Raw genomic sequence first — 19,455 nt, forward strand, 5'->3', positions numbered from 1 at the left:
AGGAAGTGCCACACGATGGCCCCTGGCAGTGCTTGATTTTTTTTTTTTTTTTTTTTTTTGACAGGCAGAGTGGACAGTGAGAGAGAGAGAGACAGAGAGAAAGGTCTTCCTTTTGCCGTTGGTTCACCCTCCAATGGCCGTCGTGGGTGGCGCGCTGCGGCCGGCGCACCACGCTGATCCGATGGCAGGAGCCAGGAGCCAGGTGCTTTTCCTGGTCTCCCATGGGGTGCAGGGCCCACAGTGCTTGATTTCTGTTTGGCTTCCCTGATAACTCAGCGGGGCTAACCTGCTTCATGGTTCACGGAGTAGGACAGACACCAGGATGAGTCGAAACAGGGTGCTTTAAAATCGTGTAAGCGTGTATGCATTCCTTTCAGGGAAAAGAAAGAACTGATAGAGGATATAGAGGTGGGTGATGGCTCTAGAGGCTTAGAAGTGCAGTTTGCTGCAATTGTATTACTTACAAAGGTAGCATAGATTTTTGTTTATTGTGGTATCTGTGTGTTTATGTATCTGTTTGTAACTAAATAAAGCTTTTCTTGTAGAAGATGTTACAATGGGTAATAAAGCCACTGATGAGGCAGAGAAAATACACTTTTAGTATATAACCCTTTAGTCTTTTGTGTTCCAATTGCATGTGTATTCTGTTATGTTCCTACTCCTTTCCTATAAATAACTTGTGCTCCACCTTTACGCAGTTTCACCAAGAATAACATTCTGCCCTTGAGTTACATGAGAACATGTTTATTGGCAGTGCATGGCCTTGGTATTTGAAGGAAAAGAGATCCCTCCTCCTCACCTTAATCCATCAGGTCGAAGTCATCAGCAGAGAATTTGCCCTTTGCTTTCTTTTTTTTTTTTTTTTTTTTTTTGACAGGCAGAGTGGACAGTGAGAGAGAGAGACAGAGAGAGAAAGGTCTTCCTTTGCCGCTGGTTCACCCTCCAATGGCCGCCGCTGCAGCCGGCGCACCGCGCTGATCCTGGCAGGAGCCAGGAGCCAGGTGCTTTTCCTGGTCTCCCATGGGGTGCAGGGCCCAAGCACCTGGGCCATCCTCCACTGCACTCCCTGGCCATAGCAGAGAGCTGGCCTGGAAGAGGGGCAACCGGGACAGAATCCGGCGCCCCAACCGGGACTAGAACCCGGTGTGCCGGCGCCGCAAGGTGGAGGATTAGCCTATTGAGCCACGGCGCCGGCTGCCCTTTGCTTTCTTCAGTGAGACGCCTCTTTGACAGCAGACTTCAGAAATCCAGGGCCCATGTTTTCTGCCTTCAGAGGCTGCACTGAGTCACGCTTTCGACTTCAGCTTCCCTGTAGAAGTTGTCTGGGACCACTTAGACGTAGCAATTGCTGTCTTCTCTGCTCAAGGAGCAGATAGTACCGTCCTCAAGCTCGCTCTCCTCCATCTTTGGAAAGCTCCCCTTGGTTACCCTGAGTGGACCAAATGAGCCCATTAAGACAGGTGTGGGTTTTGCCTGTCTGCCTCCCGTGTACTACGGGATGAGACTGAGGAGCACAGACTTCCTGCTGCTGCAGGGTACACATGCTGTGCTTTAGTCCTTAGGAGAACCACTGGCATGCTGTGAAGTGTCGGATAACGCTGCTTCCGACAGCCCATCTGGGACATGCAGCCTGCAGTTCACGCCCACTGGACCAGGGGCACAGCCTACGATTTCTAGGTCTTGGAGAATTCGGCCAACCAGTGACCTTTCATGTGGGTCCTATTAGGTCTCCCAGCTGTTTTCAATTCATCTGAATTATTTTGGCTAAAATAAATTATAAATTTTCCAAAGGAGGTTTCTTCCAGCATTCATATTTATTAGATTTTAAGATTTAATGACCATATGGGCCTAAAACAAATCCTTAATTTCTTTTCTTTTTTCAAATGCAGTCAAGTGGAGTGTTTTGGCTTTGACTATTTAAATATTAACTGGTGGGCATAACCCACTTTGGGCTCCTGGAAAAGGTGTGGCTTTTTAAAATGCAGCTTTTTGGCAATCAGCAAGGAGGAACAAATGCCTCTGTGAATTTAAAGAAACATTTTCTTATTATAAAATGCATCCTGTGGTATCATTGCAACAGGGACACTTTCCCTGGACCGCTGTAATGAGGAAATGGGCTTTTATTGACCATACCCTATCCTATACCCCACTCCCCACCACCTTTCAGACTGGTTGATTTTGTATCTTCAACAGTGGGAATTTTTAAATTAATGTTTTATTGCCTCAATGAGCTGTGGATATAGTATTCTTGAAAAGGAATTCGGAATAAGACTAACATCCCGCCTTGAACTAGTCCCTCTGGTCCCCGCCCTCCGTGCCTCCCCTGAAGTATCTGTGTCACTTATTTGGTGTGGACGGTGGTGTAAGGCCAGAAACCATGCATGTGCTTGGGTGTATATGTGCCTGCCATTCTTCAGCATTCCGTCACATAGCGAAGTGTTTAGGAGGCCATCTTTGTTGGGACCATAGAGATACATCATTCGTTTTAACCTCCATGGATAGCCTTCTAGGTTGACTAACTCCTAGGTTAATCTGAGCTTCTAGTTGTTTTTATTTTTTTCTTTCTACAGCAGTGCTGTCGTGCACATCCTTGTGAATGCACCTGTGAACATACCTACAGGTGTTACTCTAGAGTAGAGGACAGACAGTGCTCTTGATTGTATATAAGAAGAGCTTAAGAGTCCAGGAGCTTAAAACTGTGCGGTCTTGTAAACAATTATAGGTCGGGATTGAAACCATTGCCATTGATTCTACCTACCTAGATGGAAATTATTTACAAAACATTGTAGAGAGCACAGTCAAGTTCAGTAAAAGCCAGCTACAGTGCAGTTTTGCTTATTCCAATGAACAAAGAATGTCTGAATTAGGTGACAATTTGAATTTAAAGATGTAGTATAAAATTTTGAATACAGTGATGCACATTAATATAACTTGATATGGATCATATTATTGCACCAATAAAAGCACCCAAGAATTATGTGCAAGCAGAAAGACAAATCAGAATTTTTCGCCTTATCTGTAGATCAAATAGTTCTCCTCCCATCTTTTTTATATTTTAATATGCTTATAGAAAAATGTTTCTTAGCTGGAGTCACATAATCACATCCACTTGATTTCTCAATTTTATGAATTAGCCAAGGAAAGAGAAAGGGCCAGGTCCTGGAGAAAGTGTCCTGTGCCAGGGACGAGGCTCTGAAACATTTTCTCTTAATTACCTTCACAGTCTTGTGAGGTGAGCCGGGGTGTTTCTGTTTCATCCGTGGAGACTGGGCATAGAGGGCGCTATAGGAACCTGCCGAGGGTGCCTGGGTTTGCCTGACCTGAAAGTGTCACCCTCCACTGCGTCGTAACTTCCTTAAATGGGGTTCTGAGACCTCTTGTGTTGGAAGCCCCAGGAAAACTTCTTGGGACTGCAGACTTCTGGGCTCCTTGGGGAGGGGCCTGGGAACCTGCATTTTCCACAAGCTGCTGTGTGTTGCTCATGCGCTCTGAAGTCTGAAAGCCACTGTGCCAGACCGTGGTGACCTCATTTTGCTGATGCGACGAGCCTTGCCCAGATAGCGCTCTCCCCACCCCCGCACCATGCCTCTTAGGCTAAGTAATTCGTGTCGTGCCTCACTTGGAATGGTCACATCCACGGTGCTCCTCGGAGTGGCTTCTGCTGTCCTCACCCACTTCTGTTGCCTCCTATTACTTGCGCTGAACTTGGCAGGGCTCGCGGTTTGACGAGTCACTTCCCAGAGATTTGAAATCATTGCAGTGTGTGGGGATCCCTTTCAAAAACAGGTTGGAATTTCCTGTGCAAAACCCTCGGAGCGCACTCTTCTCTGGCACTTTACGCAGATGGAATCTGCATTGAGCATTGTGACTCCTGCCCCAACTAGAGGTGGCAGCCTGCACAAGTGATGACTTTCCCAACACACATTTGTGCTCCATTTTCCCTTTTTTTTTGGCTACTCTTCCCCATTCTCTGTTGCTGACAGATTCTCCATAATCTGCCACAAATTTGTACTGACTTTCCTAAAAGTGAGACAATCACTGGCCCCTCCCACTAAGGACAAGGCTTGGGCACAGACTTTGGGGCTCAACCTTCTGTCTTTCTCTTTCTCCTTTGTTCTCATTTTTTTTTTTTTTTCCCACAGCTCTGTGACTTTTTTCCTTTGCACTCCCAGATGACACGGTTCCTTTCCCCTGGAGGGGCTAGCCCAAGCTCCAGTACTTTCCAACCAGCTGAATAGGAGGTTGAGTGCTTGATTGACAGGCACCGAGACATGTGCTGATGAACTGGAGGGGATCTTAGACCAACATGGACTTGGCTTCCTATTTTATCCTGTGCTGGCAAAAGAGCATTGTCTTTGTTTTGGTATTGAGCTCATCCAAATAAAGAAGGCATTTCCTCTCCTGAACGGCAGAGGCAAAAAGGAAAGAAAAGACAAAAAAGGAAAAAAAATTAATTTTAACCATGTACTCCTTTGAAACTAAATATATACCCTTTCCTCTGTCCTGATTGGTCCACTTCATGTGACAAGTGGATCGTGCGGAAAGGAAATATCCCGGACTTAATTGTAAGTTAAGTCTCTCTTAATCCAGAAGAGCATTTGAGATTCTGTCCAAGTGTTCAATTTCCCAGGCCGCTGAGGTCTGTGAATTTCTTTCCCCAGCCTCCAGGCTGCTGCAGTACAAGTCAGCATAGCTAATGCAGATAGATCTGCCTCTCGCTCTCCTCCTCCCTCTGCTTTGATTCGATATGAACAGCCTGGTAACTCCGATGCTGGGGAGAAATCTGACATAACTCTGCAGATGGCTAGGTTGCCATGAAACACCTGGGGATGGTTCTTTAAGGAAAAGGTAACATTGCTATGCTAATGATTTCTTTCCCCCTCCCTCCCTTGTTGCTTTTTTTCCCCCAGGGCTGCCAGTCCCCAAGAAGAGCCCAAAGTCGGTAAGGACTTGTCAGTTCCTTGGTGCTTGTTTGGAGGTGGGGGGCTGGCCGGCTGGTGGTGGGAGGGTTCACGGTCCAGCTTCACTTCATTAAATGGGTTTTAGAGTGGCTGGGGAAGAGACAGGGGCCAGGTCTCCTTTTATTAAGTTCTGGGGATCTGCTTGGTATAGAAGGTATCTGGGCTTGCCTTTAACTGTGTGGTGATTTGTGGGCAGGTTGCCGGAGCCGGGGTACAGAATGCATGTTTGGAATCGTCTCTGTACCATTGCATCACAACTCTCCTTCACGGGATGAGTTTCTTAGCTGTTTGAACTTGATGCAAATGCTATTGTCTCCTCTGGAGGGATGGGAAGAGGCAGCTCCACCTGTTCCGAGTAGCTTTGCTCTCAACTGGTGTTCGCAGCCGTTCACATGGCTGCCCGTTCTCTCCCCGAGCTGCCTTATGCCCTGGATGGTGAATTATTTACAAAATACAAAGCCGATTGGTTTGAGGATGAATTGCTCTGCCCTGCATGTGTGTCCATGCTCACATGCAACAACATTCAATGCCCAACGCTGAGAATAAGACATTTCCTTGCTGTGCAAATGTCCTTTGTTGTTTTTCCAGGTTTAGCAGCATTATGCTGCAGGTAGAGGATTCTTAAAAAAAAAAAAAAATCAATGTTTTGCTGTCCTTTCTAATCTGGTTTCTCTGAAGATGCATTACCTAGTTGACATGTTAGCTAATAGCTTAGAGATAGTGCTTTGCTTGGTGTATGGGCTTTTGCTCTTGGGGCACTGACAACAAATTAGAATGCTGTTGAAAAACTCAAAATCTGGAGCTCCAATGAAATTGATCTGGGTGGAAGGGGCTTCCTAATTCATTAAAATTAGGATAAAGCTGGGGGTGTTTCCATATGGCTTAGAAGATTGGAGGGAGGGGAAATTTACAGCTTTCTAGCATCCAGGAAAGGAAAAGCTTTAAAACTTTGCGGCTTACAGCGCTGCAGCTGAATTCTTTCCACCTGTCTCCAAGCCTGGCAGCGCGAGACAGAAGTTTATTAAGGAGATGAGAGAGGGAGCTTCCTGCATTCTGAAACCCCACTCCCAAGTTCTCCCGAGAGAAAAACCTGCAATAATTGCTGTGATTCTGATAGCATAGCGCCGTGCTGGTTGGAAGCATTGACTTCAGGGCTGCGGCCCCTGTCAGTCTGTGTTAATGTCCAGGCAAAAAAGGGCTGGCTGGTGCCTAAGCTGGAGCCACAGAGATGGCCGAGTGTGTGCATGGGCACATGTGTTTCTCCCTGGCCCTGGGTCATAGTCAGAAACCCATTCAGCCTTCAGACAAATAGACGCAGATCTGGCAGGTGCAGCTCATGAGCTTAAGTTAGCATGAGCCACCTTTTTTCCCTCCTCCACCCCCACCCCAGCCCTGCTTGGCTGATGGATGGAGTCTTGGCAAGGAACCTACTGTGGGGAGCATAGCAGTTTTGCACAGGTAAGGTGACATCAGGTAGCAAGGTGTTCTTTCCTGTGTTGCATCCCATTTGCACTTGCAGTGCCAAAAAAGGATTTCTGTAGTTCATTTACATCTTTTCCTCCCCAAAGTGTTTGGAAATTATTTGGTGAACTCAAAAGGTGTATCAAACAGGTATACAGCCTGCCTTCAGCAAGTCGGTTAAGAGAATTCCCTATGACAATTTATTTTTGTAGAAGCCTTGCCATTAGCAAGCAGCAAGCCAATTACTTGGGCTGCATTCCTAGGGGAAAAAAAAGCTCTCTTAACTGCTTTGCCCACAGTCTGCTGGCTCTTAATTACCACAAGCTAAGAGAGTGGTGTGTTGCTGGGTTAGCAGAGAACAAGCCCCCAGCTGGAGGCTCGTCCTTCCTCGATTTCTGTGCCAGGACAGGGATGATGGTTTTCACGCCATTACTGGCACGCTCTAGCAGCTGCCGTACAAAACGTGGGGGGCATCTGCCAAGGTCTGCTGTTGGCAGAGGAGCGTTGCTAACATCTGTGACCAGTGGGGGCTCTGTACAGGTGGATGGAAAGCTTTGCCAGTTTGCACTGGGATCGTGTCCTGCCAGAGACGCAGATGATGATGAGATGTTTCTGGTGGGGGTCAGGGAATCCACGAGGAAGCGGGATGTCCTGGAACCAGAAAACCTTTCAGTTAACCGCAGACAGGGTCCCTTGGAGAGGCTGTCTGATGAGACACCACGGGTTGTGCTGGGTTAGATCTGCTCACAGCTCCGTGAATTTAGTGTCTTAACCCCGAGCCATGCTGTTTTCTGCTTAGAAGCTCCTGCGATTGTCGCCTTGCTCCTGTGACTGACCGCTCCTCTTTGCCCTCATTCCTGTTCCCCGCCCCCTCCCCCCAATAATTCAGTCATTGGGTTTTTATTGGAAACGAAGGACTTACCTTTTTTTATCTTATTTCCCTCCAGGGTGGTCCCTATAGCTTACTCTTAATAAGCAATTTCGCCTACTAGATTGAGTTTAAATGTTGAATTTATGGTTTATATACTCACTAGAGACCATGACAGTGTCTTAATAAAATTTTATTAATTCAATACCTGGGCTTCCATCCCATTGGACATTTTCCTGCCAAATGGCAGAGACAAAAATAAGACATATTTGGTGTCACGTTTTAGACCTCTCTGGAAAACTGATTCTGTTGCCCAGCTTAATCAGCCAGACTAGAAACTTGTTTAACTGAGACTTTCAGTCCAAGTTACTCTAAGACCTAGTGAGTGAGGATTTAAAACTCGGAACATCACACCAAACCATAAATTTTAAAATCAACATCTATTAATATATTTATTCATTAAAAAATACTTTGAAAGGTAAAGTGACAGGGGAGTGGGTGGAGGAAAGAGAGCTTCCATCTGCTGGTTCACTCCCCATATGCTGTCAGTGGCCAGGCCTGGTCCAGCCAAAGCCAGGTGCACAGAACTCCATCCAGATCTGCCATCTACTTGGCAGAGGCCCAAGCATGTGGGCCATCATCTGCTACTTCCCCAGACACATAAACAGGGAGCTAGATTAGAAGTGGAGCAGCCAGGACTCAAATCAGTGCTCTGATAGGAGATGCCAGCATGTGGTTGGTTAACCCACGGTGCCACAACGCTGGTCATTTTCTGACTCCTCTTTTACTTTCTCCCTTTTGTCTGTCTGCTCATCTATTCGTCTGTCCACGCATCATCTGTTCATTTGTCCATTCTTTACACTCATCTGTCATTTACTTACCCATTCATTCATTTATTTAGTAAACTAATACTGAGAACCTTTAAGTATTAAGTTCAGAGCAAGGCACTGGAAATACTTCAATAAGTAAAAGGGTCATATCACTTCTCTTCTTCCTCTTAAGATTTCTTTCTTTATTTGAAAGAGTTAAAAAAGAGGGTAAGACACACACACACACACACACACACACACATACATACAGATCTTCCATCCACTGGTCTACTCCCCAAGTGGCTGCAATGGCCAGGGCTGAGCCATGCTGAAGCCTGGAGCCAGGAGCTTCATCTGGATCTCTCACTTGGGTGGCAATAGACAAAGCAGTTGCATAAATTTCTGCTGCCTTCCCAGGCCGTTGGGAGGGAGCTGGATTGGAAGTGTAGCAGCTGGGACATGAACCAGCACCCATATGGGATGCCAGTGTCGCAGGCGGTGGCTTTACCCGTTATGCCACAATGCCAGCCCCAACGCCTCCCTTCTTTCAGCTTGCAAACAGATGGTTTATTGATGTCTCCTTTTAGAAATAGAATTCAAATTACCAGAACTTCTTATGGATTCATTTTATCAACAAGTATTTATGGAGTATCTTCTGTGTCAGACCGGTTCCAGTATTCAGCAAGAGCTAAAACAGAAAACATTCCTGCCTTCTTGGAACTGGAAAGAGAGAACCAATAACCCCATCTGCAGGCAAATCCCTAGAGACCCTTACCTTATGGAGATGAAAGTCTGTTGAGCATGGAGTTTCCAAAGTAAATAGAGCGGAAATATAATATGGAACCAAGTACACACATAACGAAGAATCAGTCAGCTGCTAATTACAACAACCTCAGTGAAGTAGTCCTACAAAATCCAGACCCAAGATTGAGTTCAATGCCATGATGGAGTATGGAATTCTTTGGAGCTCCCCAGCTGCCCAGGCAGCACAGGAAGGGAAGCATATTCTTTGGTTGCTGCTGTTGTCAGATAAAAGAAAGTGCACCGTTTCAGTGAGGAGACACAGTTTCTTCAGTTACTAAAAATCTTCTTGCACAAATTCTCATAGAGAGACCACAGAGTAGCAGGCAGGGCACTCCCTTCAGCAACCTCTTTTTAGCAAACTAAAGAGTAGGCATAGTGACAAGTCTCTGCAGCACGGTCCTCTGTCCCTTTCCCCTGCCAGAGGTGCTAACAGGAGTTTCTGAAAACCAGTCAGTAAGAGATGTGAGGGGAAGACACACAAAGGCCTCTTAGAAATGGTGCACATGACATGACCCTGGCTGACTCATTCGGGTTTATGAACCCTGTCTCATTCTCCGACTCTCCCAGTCATCTTGGAGTCTGTCTTTCTTTTTATTGACGCCAGGCATCTGACAACCGGCACAGTAATAGATCCCATCAAAGCTTCCCCAGTCTCCAAGGAGAAGCAGGGAGAGGAGTGCTTGGAAAAGATACAGGGTTACTTAAGTGAGCCCCCTGGCTCCTGCCTCCCACAGCAGCTCCTGCTCCCAACCCTTTGGAGCCCTCCAAAAGACAGACTTGGCCGTTGTCTTAGATTCCTTTAAAACATTCAGTGTGAACCAGGGTTATTTTCATATCCAATCGATGCATTCCCTTTTCTTCTCCGCTAACTCCTCTTGCCTGGCTTTTTGGAGGAAATCGTCCCATAAGTGATAAAAGAAGTAGACAGACAGTTAGGCCGTGCTGTGTTTTGGCTTGGATTTGGGTGTCAGATTCTTGTACAACCTTTTAATGACATTGGCCTCATACCTCATCCGCACTTGGAGTTTTTCCTGTTGTCCATGCAAATCGCTGCAGTGGCCTTCGGTCTTGGCAGAGAAGTGAACTGTAAATAATTTTGCTTTAAAATGGATCGATTTGTCATTTTTAAGCCACATGAATTCTTTTCATCATTTAAGCTCCTAAGTGCTGTCTGTATTCATTTGCTCTTCCGAGCAAGTATTTTCAGTTCACTGTATAAGTACCTCCATTTCTAAATCATTCTGTGAAATACTGATGAGTTGATTTTTTTCCCCATTTCCATTTATAAAAACCAGTGTATCTTCCCAGTTTCCCTGGCCTGACAGTAAATAGTAAGGAAATAATTCATTTCAAGGAGGTGGGTAGTTTTATTTTAAAAGGTCTTGTAATGCAAGTTCAGGACCCATATATGGCCAAGGACCTTTGTGGAGTTTTGTTTTGTTTTACATAGAGCCCCCTCTCCCCCAACACTGCCTTCTTAGTAGGTTGTGATTTCAGACTCCAAAATAAAAGTCTTGCTCTGGGGCCGGCACCATGGCTCACTTGGTTAATCCTCCACCTGTGGCACCAGCATCCCAGTTGGGCACCGGGTTCTGGTTCCAGCTGCTCCTCTTCCAGTCCAGCTCTCTGCTGTGGCCTGGGAATGCAGTGGAGGATGGCCCAAGTGTTTGGGCCCCTGCACTTGCATGGGAGACCAGGAGGAAGCACCTGGCTCCTGGCTTTGGATCAGCGTAGCTCCGGACGTAGCGGCCATTTGAGGAGTGAACCAATGGAAGGAAGACCTTTCTCTCTGTCTCTCTCTCTCACTAACTCTATCTGTCAAATAAATTTAAAAAAAAAGTCTTGCTCCATGAATATCAGCATAGTGAGGCATAGTGTCAACTGTTAGCATTGGCAATACCCGTCTTAAATACGGCAGCCCTGTCCAACTGTTACTCAGACTGGAGACTTGCTTCTCCTCTCTCCCATTCAGAAATTCAACACTGCCTATTAAACCTGGCACCAGTATATCCTTTGATCTCATTTGTTCCTCTCCATCACTGCTGCTTCCCCAGTATAAGCCACCCCAGGTGCCTTGCGTGGAGGGAAGGAATCGCCTCCTGACTGGGCTCTCCGATTTCACTCCTCTCCCTGTCAATCCATGTCCTACCAGTAGCCAGACCCAACTTTCTGGAAATATGCTGGCTGTTGGCACATCCATACTTTGAATTCATGAATGAATTCCCCTTCTTGAGCTAAGAATGAAACAGAGACTCTTTATAGTAGCCCCCAAGTCTTTTGCATTATTTGGCCTCCAAGTTCATCTCAGGCTGCTACATCTCCTTGTTATGCCACAATAGCCTTTCAGTTCCTCAAACAGCCCCAGTTCATTTTTGTCCTGGGGACTTAGCTATGGCCATTAATGGAATGTTCTTCCTAAGGCTGTATGCATGTATTTACTTCTACTTTACTTCAAAGGTAGAGAAACAGGCAAAGAGGGAGAACTTCCATCCGCTGGTTTGTGCCCAAAATTCCTGCAACAACCAGAGTTGGACCAAGCCAAAGTTAGGGGCCCAGAACTCCATTCAGGTGTCACACATAGGTGGCAGGCATCTGAATTCTTGAGCCATCACCTGCTGCTTCCCAGGCTGGACCAGAAGAGAGCCAGGACATGAACCAGCCATGCTGCGATATGGAATATCACTTCCCATGTGGTGGCTTAAGCAGTATACCAAACATGTATACCCAAAGATTTCTTGTTACTACTTCTCTAAAGGACACTGGAATATGTTCTCAAAGTATTATGGATACTTCTACAGACATACATATGCACACAGTTAGATAAAGACTCAAGAGCTCATTGTTTCTCTGTCTTACGTATCCATTGTATCCCTCCATTTCAGACATCCAGTAAACGATCAGATTGTATTAACTGGATGTGTAAGTAAGTGTGTTACAGGAGGGCCAATTTCTGGCATTGCTGTGCTAGATGCTTCTGTCCTTCTGTTAACAGAATTGAGAGTGTGTCTTCTAGTGTAGTTTCTTGTCTTGGAGCTGGTGTTTTTACCTAGCAAACTAAGGTAGAAGATAATCACATTAGTTGTGAACCTGGTCCTGTGCTAAAACAGGGAGCTTATTCTCATGCCTCAAGTCTTCTGCGAGGTCATTCAGGCTGCTAAAAAGGCATGCAAGTGGACTGCAGACTGAGAGACCTAGAAACATGGCTTTTCTGCTCCAAGATTCTGGGCTCTGGCCAAATAAAGGACAACATCAAAACTAAATAGCATGCTGAAAGAAAATGGAAACTTCTACACACATGTACAGTATAGCTTCCGAAAACCCAGAGTGCCCACAAGATGTGTAATGCAGAATGCATCTTCAAATTAAGGAGTTTTCATAATTGAGTTTGAGAAGGAACATGGAGTGAGGGCTCAGTTTTATCCACAGGAAAAGCCAAGATGCTTCGGGATTGTTGTTTATTTAGCCCATGAGTGTGCCATTTATATAATAACGGTTAGTGACAGTTCCGTGGTGGTGCAGTTTTTGGAGCACATTGTCAGGGTGCTCTTTTATATTTATTTTCCAAATGGAGGGACAGAGTTGAGGTGGCATTTAAAAAGGACTCCAAGGTACAGTTTGACTGAGAGGCAGTGAGCTATTTCATCCCAGAACGTATCTGTCATTTTGTGTTGTATTGGGCCTAAATGAGTCATTTACTGCGGAGGTGAGAAACGGTGTTATAATTTGGAAAATGACCCATACATTTGCGGAAGACTTCATTTGCACACACAGTTTGTGGCAGAGCCGTCTCTCCAGTTAAACTGATGAGATCTGGACTCTCCATGTCAGAGAGAGATTTGTCCTACCAGGACAGACATCCAGGAGTCTTGCAAACCCCTGATGTGACTTGCTAAATCTGTATGCATGGAGATCTGGGTATATGTGTGGAAGCACACAGACATTTCTATAAGAGAAAGTCTGGAAGTTTTATTAGACTCTCAATAGAGCAGGGCTGCTGCCAGTGAGGTGTTTTTCTCCAGTTCTGGAAGAGAAATCCATTGGAAGAAGTTCAAGTTAGATTTCAAGGACAATGACCCAAGGAGGCAGTAGCACAGGGACTGCCAAATAACCTCACAAAGAAGCAGAGTGAACGCTGCTCTCGGGTGGCCCTGCAGTACTCAAGCTTTTGTGAAGTCAGGGACTAGAGTTTGCAGTCCAGGAACCCATTTTTAACTATGAAGTGAATTTTGTGTGGCTGGATCCATCCTAGAATCTTGGATCTGCTACTTACTTGAAGAACCAAGAGTAGATGGGCATGTACAGGAGACCTACAGCTCTAAGGTAGATGCAGAGATCTTTACTGGGTTACTTGCTGTTAATTTAAAATCTCCACCTCCCCACCACCACCACCACCACCACATACAGAGGGGACCAAAAACATAAAGCAGCCATCTTCGTTCTATCTATTGAGATTCATTCATTGTGAAAGTAACTTTAATTTGGGTCTTGATTATAAAAATATTCTGTGTGTATTATTTTTTTAAAAAAAATAGGCAATACAGGAAACTCTGAGGATTATAGGGGAAATGCACTCATAATCTCACTTTGCTGTGTGCATTATAGCGTGGGGTTCACATCATAAATGAGGAAAACCCTTGTAAAGACTCCGTTGAAGAGAAAAACAATGGGAAATGCAAAGAGAATGGGTATGGTCTTCATCATTAACATTTTTCTGACACTGAATATCTTCATTGTGTCTGCCAGGTAGCTAGAGGGCAGGTAGCAGTACCCTTCCTGGGACAGGAGTCAGATCCCTAACCCTGAGAGCTGAATTCACTGTTGCAGAAGACGCTGTTGGAAGTTGGCAGAGCCAAGTTCTATTTCAAGTGTCCGGAATGCTAATCCATCCGGGGCTGAGCTGGGCATTTCGCCTCCAAAGACAGCAGTAGTGATGAGTTCTGATGACCCCTCCCTCTCCCAGCCAATGTCAACCTGCTTTGCTGGCCTCTTCACCAAAGTTTGTTCTCCTTTGAATCAGAGTGAATGAAACAGTTTTACTAAGATCCCTCTGCCACCTTAGAATATGGTCCTCAATTTTCTCCATCAGGCAAACCATGTATACTTTTAAATGGTCTGTCTTACTTTCACTTAAATATATGCCCAGTTTTTCTCAACTGTAAATTCTTGCCAAAGCCTGTATTCAGTTCTGTAGTAATCAAGCACAAATGAAGTCTTTGTCCTCCTTGGGCTTTGTTTAAATACTTGTTTCAAAGAAAGGACTGGCAGGGACCTGAGAATTTAATGACTTTGGAAACTTCTAGCATAATTCCTGGGGAAGGAATAATGGAGGGTACTTGGGGAGGCAGCAGTGATAAGAGTCATTGTAATACCAGGTAGAAAGTTTGGACACTGTCAAGAACTTGAGGGAGCCGGAGTGCTTGAAGTCAAAGATCCTACAAGATACTTTTTAATACGTAAGCTATATAGGACATACAAGAAAGGATGCAGATAAATACCTCTCCTGTCTGTCCTCTCTGTTTTTGATGTTCTTAAGCAGGTGTGCATTGTAGGAGACACTATTCCAGGATTTTTATTTTGAATTTGGGAAACTAAACACCAGATATTGTCGTAGTCTTTTATTGGACAAAATTAGAACTAAAATTATTTTCTTTCCTACCTAATGTTTTTCTTCCCATTAGATTTTGCTCTCTGTTCAGTCACCCTTCAGACAGAGCATTTTGTAAAATGGGAAGGGTCTTTGCTAAGCAGTTTTAATGAACAGGAACTTGCTTATTCTACTGAAATTTAAGTGGAATTCTTCCCTTTTGAATACATTTGGACTTTGGGCAAGTTGCACACTAAGAAGACTGATCTAAGAAGACTGACCCCCAGAGATCAACCCAAGTATAAAGTTGGATCTTGGTTTTCAACCAAGGCTAGTGTCAGCAGTTCAAGAGGTGACACATCATGCCAGCAAAAGTAGGAATTAAGAAACTCTTGGTTGGATTGTTACTTTTATGCAAGAGTACTTCAGAAGCATTTGTGGGAAGAAAGGAATGAAAAGAGAATTATTTTGGAACAAAAAATGAAACCAGTGCATAGTTTTTTTTTTTAAATCATATACATTTTCCATGAATTTTTGAAGACCTCTTTTACCTGTAAGCACTAGTGCACTGCTTAATGCTAGGCATGATTTTTTTTCAAGTTCTGACCTCTGTTTCTTGTAGTCAAGAAAGGCTAGTGGCAAATGCATAGAAAGGAGTATTATTATTATTATTAAAAGGTGCAAGACCTGGACTCCCCAAGAAAATCCTCAGACATGATCTTATTTTTCTGGATATTATAGCCTTTAAGTTAAACCACTCGTGGTGTTTTGTGTCACATATTTTGGTTCAAAAATGGGGATATTAAAACTAATAAATCTTGCAAGAAATGAGCCCAGTATCTTAGCCGGGAACCTGCGTTGAAAATTGGATTTGTTTTCCGCTACAGCCCAGAGAACTGTATGGTTTGTGATTATGTGTTTCTCTCTAGCCCGCCCCTCTGTCTGTCTGCCAATCACCTGGGGATTTATCTGCATTCAGCCTTTGCTGAAGAAAGGTGGAAGCCAAAATGTTGTTGATGTATTGATGTCTGTGTATGCAGAAGTGCTGAACAAAGACGAGCTGGTGGAAAACACCCACTGGTGGAACCCAGTAATAATCTCCTCTCACCCCTCTCGCTTGCTCTCAGCAACCACTGGAAAGGAAAGACAGCCAGAGTAGTTCGCAGCACAGTGTTGCGAGCCATCGAAGCCTGCACACGGCGTCCCCAAGCCACAGCACTCAGGTGCTCCCCGAGTACCCACCTGCGGAAGCCTCAGCTCCAGACCAGACTGACAGCTCTGGGCAGAGAAAACCAGATCCTTTTAAAATCTGGGCCCAGTCCAGGAGCATGTATGAAAACCGACGTGAGTAATACCCTGATTCCTGCCTGCCCATGGCCCCTCCTGGGGGAGGCTCCCGCTTTCTCTTGAGACTTAAAGAAAATGGAAGAATTTCTGGGTGTATCCTGGGTAGAGGTCAGGTGGGGTGAAAGGCTGGAGCTTCCCAGAACACATAGAGTGGACTAGAAATTCTTGGAAACTCCGTTCTGTCTTCTGTCTGCAGTTTGTGTGTGTGTGTGTGTGTGCGTGTGGGCGTGTGTGTGTGCATGGGAAGGGGGGATGCAGAAATGAATGGTCACCACAGAAGTGATCTGCATCAAAAATGGATTTGATTTCCCTTTAAGTTACAAGAAGGGGCAGATAAGAGCTGCTGTGTCATTAATTCTCCCCTAAGCGCAGATGGGGGCACACGCGGAGCTCAGGTCTTGGGACGTGGCCCCGAAACACAGGAGAACCTAAACATGATTGGTTCATGTGGCAGGGGTAATGAGAAGAAATGAAATGCTTTCTTAGCAGTCTCTTTCTTGGTTTTGAAAAATAGTGGTGATTTTCTTGGTAACCATTTTCAGTCTTTCTCAACATTCCCCTCAAGAAGAAAAAAAGAGAAATAACAGTGAGTAGTTGGTGCTTGAATTATTTATACAGCAGTTCAATCTGTTCCTTTGGTTTTACCGTTCTATAAATATGAGCTAGTCATGGTGTACCTTGTAACTTCTTGGCTCTGAGAAACTTAATGTCCTCTTCTTTAATGTCGTGCTACTTATTCTCAAGTAATTTCTAAAGACTCTTCATCATGAATCATCATTATTGGATCTTAGCAAATGGACTCCTAAAATGCTTTAGTTTCAGATACAAATTGGGTGTTTTTTTGTTTTTTGGGTTCTTTTTTGCTGTGTGTGTAGGTCTTTTTGTTTGTTTAGTTTTTGTTTTTGGCTGTTGCTGACTTTCGATGAGTTTGGTTGGCCTAGGTAAAAGAACCGCAGGGTGAGCACCCCTGGTTTCCTGTGGTTGCCATGGGACAGGAGAGAACAAGTCTGGAGGGAGGACCCTGGGTTCATGAAGGAGCCAGAGGAGAGGAAAAACAGAGGAGAGTCATTGTGCCCACCCTCTCGGTCCCTGCCTCACCCAGGCACGGGTTCTGCTTGGATGTATGCCTGAGGTTCAGAGAGTCACGGTGCAGAGAACGTGAGGTGCCGCATGGCCTCCCCTGTGCTGCATCTCCTCTGCTCACTGAGGCTTGAGTGAGGCCAGCATCCCTGTGTGGGAAGGAAAGTTGGCCCGAGGTCCTGCTGAAGATCAGATGTTTGATGCTGCTCAGGGTCCTGCCATCCTTTTCCTCCTCATGGGAGAACTGTTGTACTGCCGCCTTGCTATAACAGCATGTGCAGCTAAAGAGGCGGTTTGGGTTAAGGGTTCACGATGCTGACAAAAGCCAGCTAATTTGAGCTGGGATTTTTACAGTCCTTGGACTAGAAACACCACCCACCACCCCTAAAATGCCCTGGAAGCCAGGCCAAAGCAGATGAAGCTGGCATTTGAAATATCCCTCCTATACAGTAGATGCTAAGTATAAACCCGGGTCTGTCCTCACTGGGTCTCCTCACGAGTTGTACCAGTTTCACTGAAGAAAGCCATTGGACAGATGTTTTCCAGAGGGGAAGAGTGGTGCTTTCCCTTCGCTGTTAAGTGTGTGGCTCCTCCGATCAATGGCCCAACTTCAATGGATCTTGAGCTATTGCTTTATTGACCCCGCTCCTGCTTTTCTCAATACGGCACACATTTATGATTGAGTTTTCTGCGTATGAATCACTTTGTACTAAAATAAATCGTGTTCTCAAGTGCCAGCAGAGACATCGTGAATCGACAATTCTAACTGACTGTTCAAGAGAAGTCTCAGGCTCAAATGCCATTTTGACCCTAATGGAAGGAAATGTTTCTCCAAATTTGTTCTCCAAATTTTTAAAAAATTTGCACCCCCAAAAATGGAATATGTTTGTAAACATTGAAGGTAGTTCAAATGGCAGCCAAACCAAAATATTTGTAATGCTACCAGTTTTGTTTCTTCACCTTCTTTCGCATTTAAGGAGTGGGATATAGCAGCAGAAATGAGAATCAATGTCTTTGTGATGATTGGAAACTCCGTAATTGAGTGGTGGTAGCAATCTAGTTGATGTTAAATTCATAGGGATCTCTTCCTTGCTGCTAAAAGAGGATCATGATGGGAGGATTTCCTTCCAACAGTAATTATTCAATATCTGTCACAGATTTTCTTCTTTTCACAGCACCCACAAAAGAACTTGCATCTATCTCATCTTTGGATCAAGGTTTTGTTTTATCACAGTTTCTGCCATCCCTCTAGATTGTTCTGTATCTTGTCTTCGGAGAAAAAAAATACAGTGTGTGGCCTTGATAGATGCCATTCTGTGTCCCCTTCCTTCAAAGTGAAATAGGAAGAGTACAAGCGGGAATACTGAAGGCAGCAATAGCACCTTAGCCTTTTCATCCCCTTTTTGTTGCAGATAGTTTGTTCTTGCATTTCATGTTATTGAAAAGGGCAACATGGATATTAATAAATCTCTGATCACATTCCTTCATGTGCTCTAAGTATTTTGCAAAATACCATAATCTCGATATGACCATCTTCAACAAAACAGGGTCAAAATGAATCACTCCGAGTTACAGATGTGTCCGTGAAACGCTATGAAGGATTTCACTGTTTAATTAGCAAACAAAGACACACATTGAGGTCCACTAAAAGCCGTGTCGTCTGTTTTATCTTTTCTCTAGCTCGTATTCTATTTGTTTCCATATCTTTAAAAATGACATTGGTGCAATCTTATTAGTAAATGTTTGGGAAAAGTGACATGTATGCAGTAGTGTTTACTACAAAAGAAATTCTAAAGTTTTCAGTTGAAATTTGGACTATTTATAGTATAGTCAGGATAGAAAAATGCTCAGAGTTGCCACATTCACTGTCATCTTCAGCCTGCATGCTTTGAAGATAACTTGCTTCCAAGGTGGAGTTGATGAGTGAGCCTGTTTATCATAGTGAGCGTAAGGAGCTTGTGTGTACTTTTGTATTTTTATATCCATTACAACAGCTCCTTTTTGTGTGTTTGTTCAAACCTCCGATAGACCTGATGATCTGCATCTCTAAATATAAAGACTGTTCTGGTTGGAACTGCCTGGAATTAACCTGAACATTTGTTAGTACAAGAATGAATTCTACTCAGGAACTTTATAGTCTTTTAAATAAATGCTGGAGTGCAACAATGGCACAGACATAATTTTTTTTTTTTTTCCAAAATGCAATAAGGATTCAGGAAAACTTTCTATGGTGCATGATGTGACTGGAAAAGGTCATTTGAGAATGTGTGCTTTTGGTTATAATTAAATATGAGGCATTTAAGATGGTAATGGGGGTTTTAGGAAACTGAGTAGTACAATTGTAAATACTAGTTTTTTGACTGTGGAAAAAAGAAAGAAGAAAACATAGATGAAACTGTTGTCATTTACAGTCCATAGCAGCCAGGATCTTCATTGTGAAAGCTAACCTACACACCCCTGATCAATCAAAACTGATTTAAAATGAACTAAAAGAGAAAACACATACATTAAGCTTTGCAAAACTGTGAAATTAATATTGCA

General features: G+C 44.3%; 1 protein-coding gene across 42 annotated transcripts in view; it reads left to right on the forward strand.

The window, feature by feature from the left end:
* The window catches only part of MAGI1 (membrane associated guanylate kinase, WW and PDZ domain containing 1), a 688,074-nt gene that overhangs the window by 638,325 nt on the left and 30,294 nt on the right, over positions 1–19,455 (forward strand). For 40 of the 42 annotated variants that reach the window (XM_008260898.5, XM_070050628.2, XM_070050629.2 and 37 more), the window contains 2 exons: positions 4,911–4,942; positions 15,615–15,831. In XM_008260898.5, coding sequence (XP_008259120.3) covers positions 4,911–4,942; positions 15,615–15,831 — 249 coding nt within the window. Of the gene's footprint in view, positions 1–4,910; positions 4,943–5,157; positions 10,958–15,614; positions 15,832–18,089; positions 19,397–19,455 lie in introns of those variants that run through there. The other 2 variants (XM_089305982.1, XM_089305984.1) reach the window with 2 other exon arrangements.

This window comes from Oryctolagus cuniculus, chromosome 10, assembly GCF_051225735.1.
Source record: "Oryctolagus cuniculus isolate XC-2025 breed Fujian yellow rabbit chromosome 10, ASM5122573v1, whole genome shotgun sequence".
Classification (NCBI taxonomy): Eukaryota; Metazoa; Chordata; class Mammalia; order Lagomorpha; family Leporidae; genus Oryctolagus; species Oryctolagus cuniculus.